The following is a 12088-nucleotide window of genomic DNA, read 5'->3' as shown; positions in this document are numbered from 1 at the left end:
AACAATTGGTGAGTACAAAAACAAAATATAGCAAATTACAAAAAATAATGAAAACTATAACCAATCTATGCACAAAATCAACAATAGAAACTCAATCAAGCATACATAAATTATAAAACATCAAATTCATCACCAAAAGATTTAAAAAGTTAAAATTGGATATATTAACAAAGTAACTTTAACTATAAAAAAATATAGTAAAAGTAGTATAATTAAAGAGAGAATTAAAGGTTATTTACAATAGGAGCAAGCTATATCCAAGATCAAAATTGTAAATGAGCTACTTCTACTATAAACCCTAATTAAACCCCTAAGAGAGAATTGAGAGAAAACTTTAAAAAAACTAACCTAAGCCTAGCTAAAACTATCTACTAAGGTGTGTAAAAATTGATCCCCCTTGTTATGGAATGTTGCCCTTTGATATAGCCTTCATTTCAGCTTCAAGACCTCTAAAATTGGGCCAAGAAATCACGAGTCACGTGACTTTTTAATGAAACCACGTGTCAGGACTTGTGCGTACGCACACTTGCTGATTTTTCACTTGTGCGTACACACAGAAAGGTGTGCGTACGCACATGCAATGTGTGCATCTCCTTTGTTTTCTTCATGAAATCTCACATTTCGCATGCTTCCTTCCACTTCTACCTAGCCAGTCTTGCCTATTGGACCTGAAATCACTCAACAAAACATATCATGACATCGAATAAAATAAAAGTGAAATTAAATTGATTAATTTAAGCATAAAAAAGTATATTTTCACAATTAGGTGCAATTTAGAGAGATATCACAAAAGAATGCTCTTTAAGTGAATAAATGTGAGTTTATGTGATGAAATTCACTCAATTCAAGCCAAAATTTACCATCAAATATGGACTCATCAAGCATGAAAACAGAGAGTTAAACAAGAGTAAACAAAAATTGCTTTAGAAAGTAATATGATTAAAAGAGTTAAGGTTTCAGAGATGTTGAGACTTCTGGAAAAATACTTTTCACCTTTCACCTTGATCATGCAAAGATGTATCTATGGAAAATCATTAGTAATCAAACTTCAATCCCATGATAATTCAATTTCTCTTTAACCTAATTAATCGCTAATCTCTTAGTCAATTATTTAAGAAAATAGGTGAAGCGCTTTCACTGATTTTAGAACCACACAATTCACAAGAATTATTCCTAGTTGATTCGATGTCACATATCAAGTCTAGTTTTCAAACTTAAGAATTGTGAGAAGTTTCCAAACTTAATTTAATTAGTTAACTTTTTTAAGAAATTAAGAGAATTTAAATCAGAGAAGAATTGTTTCCCAACACATTCAAATTCTTTGGATGAAGAACGAAAACTTTTTTTAAGAAAACATCAATACATTAATCAAAGGTAGAAAAGCTAGAATATTAGTCCATAGAAATTAACAAAACTCCTAACCTTAACCAAGGAGATTAATGGCTCATGCTTCAAGAGAAAACCTAAAACTTATGAATTATAAAAATTGGCAAAAAAGAAAAGCTCGTATGTGACTTCTCTCCTTAAATACTAACCCTAAAACAAATTTAAAATTTAAAACCTAAAACAGAATCAACTTAGAACAAAATCAAATCTAACTAATTAATGTTTTCCTTCTCAAGTCAAGCTTTAGATCTTTCTCAATCAATGCTAGAATTCATGGGCTCATGTTGAAGAATCAGAGGAGTTGGTGAATGAATTGAGGTCCTGGAAGGTGGCCCAATTGATGCGTGGAACGTTCCCCATGTAGCTGTGCAACGTGTGATTGTATTTTGGACTAGTTAGCCTCTGTTTTGGCCTTCACGTTGGACAGCTGTATTCCCACGTGCAACGCATAGCCTTCCTTGTTGAAATTGCTCTTTGTTTGCTCCCAGGCATTCCATGGCTGGTGCAATCGTGCATACGCAGGATTGTCCTTGTGGCGCTAGTTGTGATGCACCCATTAGCTTCTGTTTCTTTCTTCACGTTGCACGGTTAGGTTCCTGTGTGCAACGGCTAGTGTTATTGTACGTACACATGCTAGATGCATACGCATGACACCCTTTGTTTTTTCTAGCCGTACGCCTAGAATGCCACATCCCACGGTCAGTCTTCTTTGTTTTCAACTGTTTGTCCAGGGAGCTCTTTGTTTGATCCAGAAAGTTCTCTGTTTGATTCCCCTTCATATGTTTGTTGTTCATGATGAATCCTAGCCTCTACTTCTTCCTTGATTTTTGCTAATTCTCTTCTAATTTCTCCTCTAACAAATGAATTCAACTAACTCAAAATATTGCTCATTTAATCATGAAGTCATAGTTTATCCAACAAGAATTCTTAGTTTATTAAATGAAATTATAAAGAAAAAACAACTAAAGATGCAAATGCGTCACGTAGCTCAAGCCTTGCAACGCTAGACATATTAAAACGACGTTGTATAATTTTAGTTATGACAAGGCATTAAACGACGTCGCTTGAGGATCATGACAAGGAACTTGGTTGTGACAAGATTATTCAAACCTTCAAATGACATCGTTTAATGTCTTTTTTAGCGTCAAAATGCGTATGACATTTCAATGTCTAGCATGACAAAGCTTGAACCACGTCACTAATGGCGTTGAACTCTAATGACGGAAAATAAACGAAGGACTACATTGGCGCATGTTTTAAATCTAGGTGATCAAATTGTAGTAATTAAAAAGTCAGGAACTAAATCAGTTTATCTCGCCAATCTAAAAGACCAAAGTGGGACTTAACTTCGGAACATACTTGCATATGTGGTCTTAAAAATTCCTTTTTCTTAGCTCTAATTAGTTTTAAATTATAATTAAATTATTAACCTAATTAATCTAATTAGAAGAGTTATTGCACTTAAATCATCAAATGGCGATTATAATTAAGAGCAATTCGACCATAATTGCGACTAAATACCCATTTTGGTCCATAAGATTTACGCGATTACCTATTTTGGTCCTCGAAATTCAAAATTACCTATACTGGTCCTCCAGATTCAAGTCCCGGCACCAATGTGGTCCCTCGACTCTTTCCAGCAATGACTAGACAAATGAAATGCTGAGATGACATCCTTTCTGCCACACTAGATGATGAGTAAACGACATTGTTTACCCTTGACATCCAAACAAATCAGAAATGTCGACGCTTTGTATATGAAGGGAGAAGAAACGATGGAGATCCAAAATAAAATATTCTTCTTCTTCTCTACCTGTTTGAGCGCCAATGGTAAACAACGTCGTTTACTTATCATCCAGCATAGTAGGGAGGGTGCTATATCAGCACTCCATTTGCCTAGTTATCGCGAAAAAATCGAAAGACCATATTAATACCCGAACTTAAATCTGGAAGACTAATATAAGTAATTTTAAATTTCGATGACCAAATTAAGTAATCGCATGAATCTCAAAGACTAAAATGGGTATTTAGTCCATAATTGCTTTATATTAGAAAAAAAATAGGATAATAAGTTATTAGAGAATTTAAAACATTCAATCATATGTACTCTTAATTGTTTCTTACAATTTTTTATCTTGTTATATTAACATTTTCTAATTAATCATCTTATTGAATAGTCCAAATAGTGAGAGACTCAATTAAACTGAGATTCAAAACTTTATTTAAATTGGATGGTATAAATTCGAATAAAGATAACAGATTGTGTAAATTGAATTGTAGTGCATGAGGAATGCAGATAACTCTATAGAATCGACAAGGGTGAATCTAACACTCAATATTATGATGTTAAATATGGATTTTGAATGTGCCTTCACACGAAATAGTTCACACACATGATGCCATGATAAAGGTTCATGAATAACAATATAATATATAATATATAATATCTAAATTAAAGTGCTAAAGCTATGAATCTATGATTATCTTACACCCCCTAACCAGCTCAGTGGTAGTACGCAAAAAGAAGAATAAGAATCCAACGTTTGTCCCTTACGGGGCAATGTAATTAACCTTTTAAAAGGATAATAATTAAAAAAATTTTAACCGCAACACCTAAACAGCAAATTTCAAAATTAAAATAACAAAAAGGACTATCTATGAACTCTACCTTCAAAATTGAGCAACGCTGGTTTATCGGAAAAAGGAAGAAATTTCTTATTTGTTATTTTCATCAGAAACACTCGCTTGACCACCATCTAAGAGCTCCTTCACACAAAATTGATGCAAGTTTTCATACATTTTCTTCCATTGATTAACCATTTGCATTGACTTCTGGTAATCATCTTTTAGTTTCTCCATTTCCAATTCAGAAGCAGCAGCAGAACCGTGTCGCTGCAACAGAGGTTTTAGCAAGTCGATAAATCGCAATCAAGAGTAGATAAAGGCAATCTAAACAAAAGCAAAAATTCACAAAGAAATAGGCCTAGACTGATAAGTAAAATCAGACATGCTGGTAATCACCAAGAGACAAACCTGAAGTTCCTTGACGTGAGAAGATATCGCATGAGAACTGAGATACGAAACTTTGGCACATCTCTTGGCACCGCAAAGGACAATAGGTGTCTTAGCATCTGAATCTTCAACTGAGTTTGCATATTTCTCCAACGGAGGGGGTAAATCGGACCCCTGCTTTCTTGATGATGATTGTAATATATGACTAGTTGAGTCTATTTCGGGCCTAACAACACAAATATTACTTACAGGCCCTGCACCATCAAGAATATAGTAACACTTAATATTTATATTTAAAAAAGTTGATTTTAAAAAAAAAAGAAAAAAAGAAAAAATAAATGCATGCTTAAGCAGAATCAATACGTCCACAAACTACCATCTATGTATAAAAAAAATAAAAAATGAAAAAAATACCATCTATGAATAAACTAGATTAAAAACACTCACAACCATCGAGGGGGAGAAATTGTTAAAAATATGAGTTAAAAATTATAACAAGTTGAGTTCATAAAGGTAGAGAAATAACATTGTGCACCAGCCATCAAAAGCTATTTTTTATAAAACAGAGAAAATTAGGGGGGAAAGGGGCAATATAAATCTTGCCAGTAATCCTAGTAACATCAGCAGAAACATTAGGCAAAACACACACATTTCATACAGTTTGGACAAATACCTTTAGCATATTTGAACATGCGGACAATGTTATGAGTTCTTGCATTCCAAACACGAATCATTCCATCCTCTGACCCGGATATTAACAAATTTCCACTGATGCCATATGCCAAACAAGTAACTGACTTGCTGTTAAAATAAGGAAAATAATTAGTTAAATCGGAGCATAACTTGGACCGTCATTTTTATAAATTACATGTTCAGCAGCAATAAGAGTTATGATCAAACATAGGAAGAAAGCATATGTTTACAGACAATTGGACAAATATACTATAATCCAGTACCTGTTTATTACATAATCCTATTATCAAATTCCAATATACTCAGATGAATCAACAATGGCATTTATTTGGACATTTTTAATGCAACCAACGTCAAATTGAAAAGCTAAGGGTGCGTTTGATTTGCTTTTTCATTTTCTGTTTTCATTTTCAGTGTTTTCTGTTTTCTGGATTTTGTGAAGGAAAAAATGAAAAAAGTGAAAACAATAAAATCTTGTTTTCTGTTTTCACCTCCTGTACTTTTTTCACTTTTTCCTTCACAAAATCCAGAAAATAAAAAACACTGAAAATGAAAACAGAAAATGAAATGCAAATCAAACGCACCCTAATAATTTCAACATAAATGATCTCATATTCATCATCCATTCTGACCAGTTGGGGGGGGGGGGGGGGGCCCTAAAGGTTCTCTTTGAATTCATCAACATTCACACCCAAGACAAAAATTATGGGGAACCCGATACTTCCATGTTCAAGTCACCCACAAACCATAAACAATAAACCGATACCCACCCCCACCCCCTGGAACTATTGTGTTTCCTAATAGGTGCCTTCTATGGTGGCTTGTTTGGTTCGTGGCTACGGTGGCTAGATATGATGGAACCTATGAGAGTTTGACAGTTGGAAGGAGATGGTTTTGACTTGGTTTATGACCACTTAATCGCGGTAAATTTGTTATACAGTCACGCCAAAGAGATCTGTTACAGAGGTGCTGGGAAACGGCCATGGACACCGCCCAGATCCACAACCCTGGCAAGACGCACGTCTGGCTCGGAACTTTCGAAACTACAGCGGGGGCAGCGCGTGCGTACGACACAGCAGCAAGAGACGTCCACGGCGCCAAGGCTAAGACCAATTTTCTGATGGTGGCGGAGCTTCTGAACAAACAGCAACAACTTCGTTCACATTAACAACACCACATGTAGCCCGAGCCAGGGTAGCATGCTTGATTCATCTTCGCGGCTGCCACCACCGCCGTCAGTGCAGTCCTAGCCGCAGCGCACGCTGAAACCGTTTTCTCCGTCTTTACTTCTGCCGTCATGGCGTTCCCAGCAGCGCATCCTATCATGTTTTTTGAAATGTTACCTCGTGCGACGAATCGAGAATGAGCCGCCAGCGAGATGCGTCTCATAGGCAATGCAACGACTTCGATTCTTCCTCTATAGTGGACTACAAGGGCATGTCATACAAGGGGCTATTGGATCTCGGCCTCAACATCGCTCCTGCTGTAAAAATGTGTTTACCTACCTTAGATTAGCCATAAGCATGTTTATGTTAATTTGGACCATGACAAATGTCACAGTTTTATTAGATGGTCAATTACTAGCCACCTATAGCCACGGTTAACGTAGGTACCATAGTTGTGGCCTTCCTAATATACTATATAAGCTACAATGGCTCACCTAAGACAGTCTCCATGAATTACCTGAACTATATAACCACATTTTACAAAATAAATACAAGGAAAAACAATCCAAGCACAAAGAAGAAACACTGCCATAACTAATGCAAATTTGAGAAACTGTCAAATGAAGATCATGCAGAAAGGATACTACCAGGAATATGCTTTAAAGATATGGATATAATAGGAGAAGAAAAGATAACCTGTGGTTAGAAAATGAACCAACGATATGCATCCCATCATTACTAGTAACAAGGCTCTCAGTGTGAAGTGCAACAATAAATATTTTTCCATCTCTACTGCCAGCGTAAAAGACATGCTCAGCAGGATCCAATACAATGGCATCTATGATTGCAGGGAATACTATATTTCTTAGTAATGCTCCTGTGGACAAGCTCCACACCTAGACAAGATTATACAATAGATAGAATCCAGATCAGTAAATTGAATTACACAAAGAAAAGGAAAATAGTAAAGGCTTATCCTACTACTAGTTTGTTTGCATCATAATCAAAGAATATTTCTGCCTAACAATATACTACTACATGAAAGTCAGTTTGCACCATTATTTGAAACGGAAAAACTAAAAAAAAAAAAAATTGGAATAAATCGCAACCAAGAAGCCACATGTTATTAGGGAACAAACCAAAAATGGAAAAAGAATAAGTAATAAAGCAACAGGTAGCATAAGCACAAGTTATGTTTACTTAAATACAAAGACAACTGTATGGAGATTAAACAAACTAAATTGATGATCATAAATTTGATGACCAATAGGACCAGGAAAATAGTACCAGAAGAATGTGCCGAATTCTATTTCCTCAAATGGTGAGGGCTTCCAGGGTATTTCTATTGAACCCATTTTTTTCCGGTCATTTATTTCATTCTTGCCTTTTCTCCATATAAGGAAACATATATTATATTTGTAAGTAGTTTATGATCATGCTGACATATAATACTTCTAGTCTTCTACCAATAGTAGAGATTGCAGTTCAAGAAGGACTAGAAGTAAATATAACCCCATGGTCAACATTTTATTGCTTTTCATTTTGATTCCATGACACTGCCATGCAAAAACTGTAAATCTAACCTTACAGGTCCGATCCTCTGATGCCGACACTATAATGGCATTGCTACATCCATAACCAATCACAACATCAGTTACACGTAGGGCATGACCTGTAAAGCTATGCTCATAGAGATGAGTTGCTTCTTGACTTCTCAGATCATCAAATATCCTGAACCATTGAATCAAGGGGGGAAAATTATCATACATATAATACTACCATTAGCATTATGCTAAAACTGAAAAAACAAAAGAGACAAGATGGGTGTCACATACATGAAGAGGGACCAAACTCTTACTGAACCATCTTCCGAACCAGAAATCAGAAGCGAGTCGTCTTCAGAAAATACCAGACAAGTAACAGCTCTATAATGAGCATTCCACTTCTTAAGTAATCTACCAGTTTCAACCTAATGCAGCAAAAATAGGGGCATGTTTGTCATCTGTCTGAACAATTAATTAAGTTATATTTTTATTCCATGCAAAATTACAAATAATAAAATAAAATAAAATGCACCTCCCAAAGGTATATGCCACCAGAGACACCTCCACCAGCTATATATGTGCCTGGATGATTAGCAGAAAGGGGCTTTATAGTTTCAGCTGGAAAGCACCTAACTCCAACTTGAGGCTGCACACAACCATCATTCAATCAAAAACATCAACATTCACCATGTAAAATAAATTAGAATTTCTTCCAATAATTCCACTGTATTCTCAATGTGCTGCATATTCAAGATAGTAGTACATTTTGACATAAATGTTCACTATTTATTGTACAAAATCTTGTAAACAGTATACGAATCAGAAGGGACAAAGGAAGAGCGTTAGGTTTTTGTAATTTGTATTTAAAGAAGAAAAGCCTAGGCCCTAACACGTAGTTGCTTTGTTAAGAAGAATAAGGAAAGAAGGTAAAAGAAGACCTTAGACCAGGACCAGAAGAGAACAGAGCCGCCAGAGGATAGTGGAGAGAGATGTGAAGAAGCGAGGAAGCGACCACCGACAGAGATGAGGCCATGAGGAGGGGAGGAGCATGACTTGTGGCGGAGCTGCTCTGCCCCCGTATGTAGATCCCAGCAACCTATTCCGGCATCCACGGAGGAGGAAGCCACCACAACTTCCATGGAGGTGACGGTCGTGTCTCTATCCCGCCGTCAAGCTCTCCGGTGAGTGACTAAAGAAGGGGGATGGGGGCTGCTGATGAAGAAGTACGACCCCAGAAGTGAGTGCAGTGCCCTGCAAGGTTGCGAGAACCGAACCTGTCAATGAACCAGTCGAATGACTGGTTCAATGGTTCAATATAAATTTTAAAATATTTAAATTCCATGATCTATATAACAACAAAAATCAAAATTTTACAATTTAACATAATAATTTATCTATATTTCATCATTAACAGTTGACAAGCATACAAATTTATAACTAATTGACTAACAAGTAACAGAGTACATCAACCAACAATGGAAAACACAAAATATTACAAAAATGACAAAATCAAATTACTAATTTTGTTTAATCAACAATGAACAACAACCAACAATAAACAACATCACAGAATTTGATTTCTTCGTTTTATCTGCTCCCAAACCTCGTTTATTATATTCTTCACATATGTTTCTACATGCTCTAATCTACCCTGCTCAAAGACGACAAAACCAGTGCCTTCTTTCCAAATATGACTAATATTTTATTACTAATTTTATTTCAAATGAAAAATATCCGAAAATCAGATTACTAAATTTATTTAAGTTAAGTTTAACCTATAATTTTAAAAAACAAATTAAACTAAATTAAAAAAAAAAGATAAAATACAGAAACATAGGTAGTGAACAGAGTGAACGACCCACGACCACGAAGCAGGGAGTGAGGGACGAACAGCAAGGTCAGAGGTGAGGAGCTTACCGTCGACGACGCCGAAGAAGCAAGCAGAGACGTCACTCGGCGGAGACCGGAGAAGCGGGCATAGAGGCGATTTGGGCGGCGAACGGACGACGGAGACAGAGTAGACGAACCGTAGCAGTAGAAAGTAGAGGGACGCGGGCGAGGCGAGCGACGCCGGCTGCGTCAATGCCGGCGACAGTGACCAAGAGAAGAGGGAGAAGGTTGCTGGCTGCTACTGCTATGGTAGGGTTTACGGCGGCGGCTGCTAATGGGAGTGAGGGTGAGCGTCTGCTGATTTATGATTTAAGGTTTGAATTTTTATTAGAATAAATAACTATTTCTACCTCGGTTTACATGGCCCCACTTGCCTCGAAGATTCGGTTTAGCTTTGAACATTAGAAAAATCTAGAAGGCGAACAATTTTATTAAATTTTAGTTAATATGTGCAAAAAAAGTGAGTAATATCATAAAATTTTACGCCATTAAAAATATCATTAATGACTATAAATTACAAAAATTACTAGTCTCCTAGTACTTCTTATGAACATTTTAAAAGTTAATTTAGTGTAATTTTAATGAGTCTAGATTAAATAAAGGATCTTGAAAATAGACTCGATCATTATTTTAGGTTGGATCCTAGTTAAGACGAATCTAGTTTCATTCAACCCATGTGCATTCGAAGAAAACTAAAATTGATACATATGTTTTAAATTAATTTTAATATTATGTTATATTAATTATAAATTTATTGTTTTATTTTTAATCACACTTGTTAAATTAAAAAATAGATCAAAGAAGTATCAAATTATAATTTATGGACAAATGCAAATTCAAATATGGATATCAACTTTTCGCTAACAAGTTTCTTCTTTATAAATAAGTTTTTTTATAAATTAATGTTAAAACTTTAAAGATCCGATTTTCACGCAGTTTGGACCCGGTATAGTTGTGACCCGAAAATATTTAGATTTCATCAGGTCTAGGGCCGGGTTAGGATCTTATTTAAGGTCGAATCTAGATCAAGACAAACTCGATTTCACCCGACCGATAAACACCCCTATTTCTACCCATGAAATCTGCGAATACTAAAAAGTATTTGTTAAATAAAAAAATCTAACGTTATATCCATAAAGGATGAGTTTCGTTTGATAAAAGTATTCAAACTCTAATTTTTTTTCTTAATAACATTTTTAAAATACCCTTACATTTTATTTTCTTTTTTAAATTCCAAACTTTTGCAACCTTCACCATTACCCACACCTTCTTGATTACTACTGCCTCCCCTCCCCCTCTTTCTAGAATTTCCTTTTCTTGTGATCAGTTAGGCATTTTGCTTTAGCTTCCTCGCCATTATCAACAAGTACGTCATCACCTAATTCAACTACCCGACCTCTTAACCGCACTCCAATACCTCACTTCCGCTCTTGGCAACTACGTTTTCAGCAAATTAGGATTCCTCCTCCATGACCTTTTTATTATCAACACGGCCAAGCACTTTTTCCCTGCCGCACTTATCTTCTTCTTCGCCATTTTCACCAACACCAACCTCCTCCGCCACGCCAATGTCGACACTTTCATCATCTTCCGATCTCTCACCCCTCTCCTCGTCGCCCTTGTAGACACTGTCTTCCGCCACTAATCTTGCCCTCTTCAAACTAATCTTGCCACTTTGGATTTTGCTTATCTTGTCACAATCACATTAAGATGGTTTACATCAAGCACATGATCATGAATCTAGAGTTGAACACTTAGGGTTTTATTTTGTATAATAATTTGTTGTGTCTCATGATTGCGCCTTTGTTCTAGTTCCTTACTTATGAGAATCTTGAGATTTTTGATGTTCTGAGATTTCAATTTTGGGTGCTTGTTTGATCCTACAAAAAAGGGAATGATGGTGGTATGGGGTGATGATGGTGGTCCTGCGGTCGTGAGTCGTGACAGTGGGTGGCGGCAGTGGAGAGGGGAGGGGAGGCGGCGATATTCTGGAAATGTGTTGGTGGTGGTGAGGGTTGTAAAAGTTTGGAATTTGGGAAAGAAGATAAAGGGTGGGGGTAATTTAAGAATTTTATTAAAAAGTTAACAAAAAATTAGAGTTTGGATACTTTTGTCACATGAAACTCATCTTTCATGGGTACAACATTAATTTCTTTGTTTGATGGGTACTTTTATTGGTATTTATAAAATTTATAGATACAAATGGTAGTTTATTCTTAATTTTAACCAACACTTAAATATTGTTGGCTATAAACTTTTGTGTGGTCCTGTACGATGCAATAGAAAGAGATAAATACTAATTTGGTACCCGAAAAATTCAAGCGCTGACAAATGGTACCTAATAGATGTTATTGACAAAATGTTCATTGGACAATTTTTAAATTTGACAAAAGTGAC

General features: G+C 35.8%; 1 protein-coding gene and 1 long non-coding RNA gene across 3 annotated transcripts; both read right to left on the bottom strand.

Annotated features, from left to right (window-relative positions):
• Positions 1-1299: 1299 nt before the first annotated feature.
• On the bottom strand, positions 1300-3282 carry LOC140178945 (uncharacterized). Its single transcript, XR_011872058.1, has 2 exons — positions 2968-3282; positions 1300-2239 (listed from the first exon to the last, which is right to left on the bottom strand). It is a non-coding gene; the product is annotated as an uncharacterized lncRNA (long non-coding RNA).
• Positions 3283-3783: 501 nt separating this feature from the next.
• LOC112742267 (protein ROOT INITIATION DEFECTIVE 3) lies at positions 3784-10009 on the bottom strand. 2 transcript variants are annotated; one of them, XM_025791507.2, is made up of 9 exons: positions 9719-10009; positions 8740-9098; positions 8334-8447; positions 8093-8226; positions 7841-7988; positions 6954-7153; positions 5072-5199; positions 4420-4652; positions 3784-4278 (listed from the first exon to the last, which is right to left on the bottom strand). In XM_025791507.2, exons 2-9 carry the CDS (start codon positions 8938-8940, stop codon positions 4102-4104), a joined length of 1335 nt encoding a protein of 444 aa, XP_025647292.1. In that variant the 5' UTR covers positions 8941-9098; positions 9719-10009; the 3' UTR covers positions 3784-4101. The 2 variants fall into 2 exon arrangements, with proteins under 2 accessions (XP_025647292.1, XP_025647297.1); XM_025791512.3 differs by having other exon boundaries at positions 8740-9052; positions 9719-9997.
• Positions 10010-12088: the final 2079 nt, after the last annotated feature.

This window comes from Arachis hypogaea, chromosome 2 (assembly GCF_003086295.3).
Source record: "Arachis hypogaea cultivar Tifrunner chromosome 2, arahy.Tifrunner.gnm2.J5K5, whole genome shotgun sequence".
Taxonomy (NCBI): Eukaryota; Viridiplantae; Streptophyta; class Magnoliopsida; order Fabales; family Fabaceae; genus Arachis; species Arachis hypogaea.
The sequence above is the reverse complement of the archived record's forward strand: the minus strand, read 5'-3'. Positions and strand labels throughout refer to the sequence as shown.

Coding starts and splice junctions, on each gene's coding strand:
- LOC112742267 (XM_025791507.2), bottom strand. CDS start 8,940: ATGGAAGTTGTGGTGGCTTCCTCCTCCGTGGATGCCGGAATAGGTTGC. Junction 7,154..7,840: donor CAGAGGATCGGACCTGTAAG/GTTAGATTTACA, acceptor AATCTTGTCTAG/GTGTGGAGCTTGTCCACAGG. Junction 5,200..6,953: donor GGTTCATTTTCTAACCACAG/GTTATCTTTTCT, acceptor TTATTTTAACAG/CAAGTCAGTTACTTGTTTGG.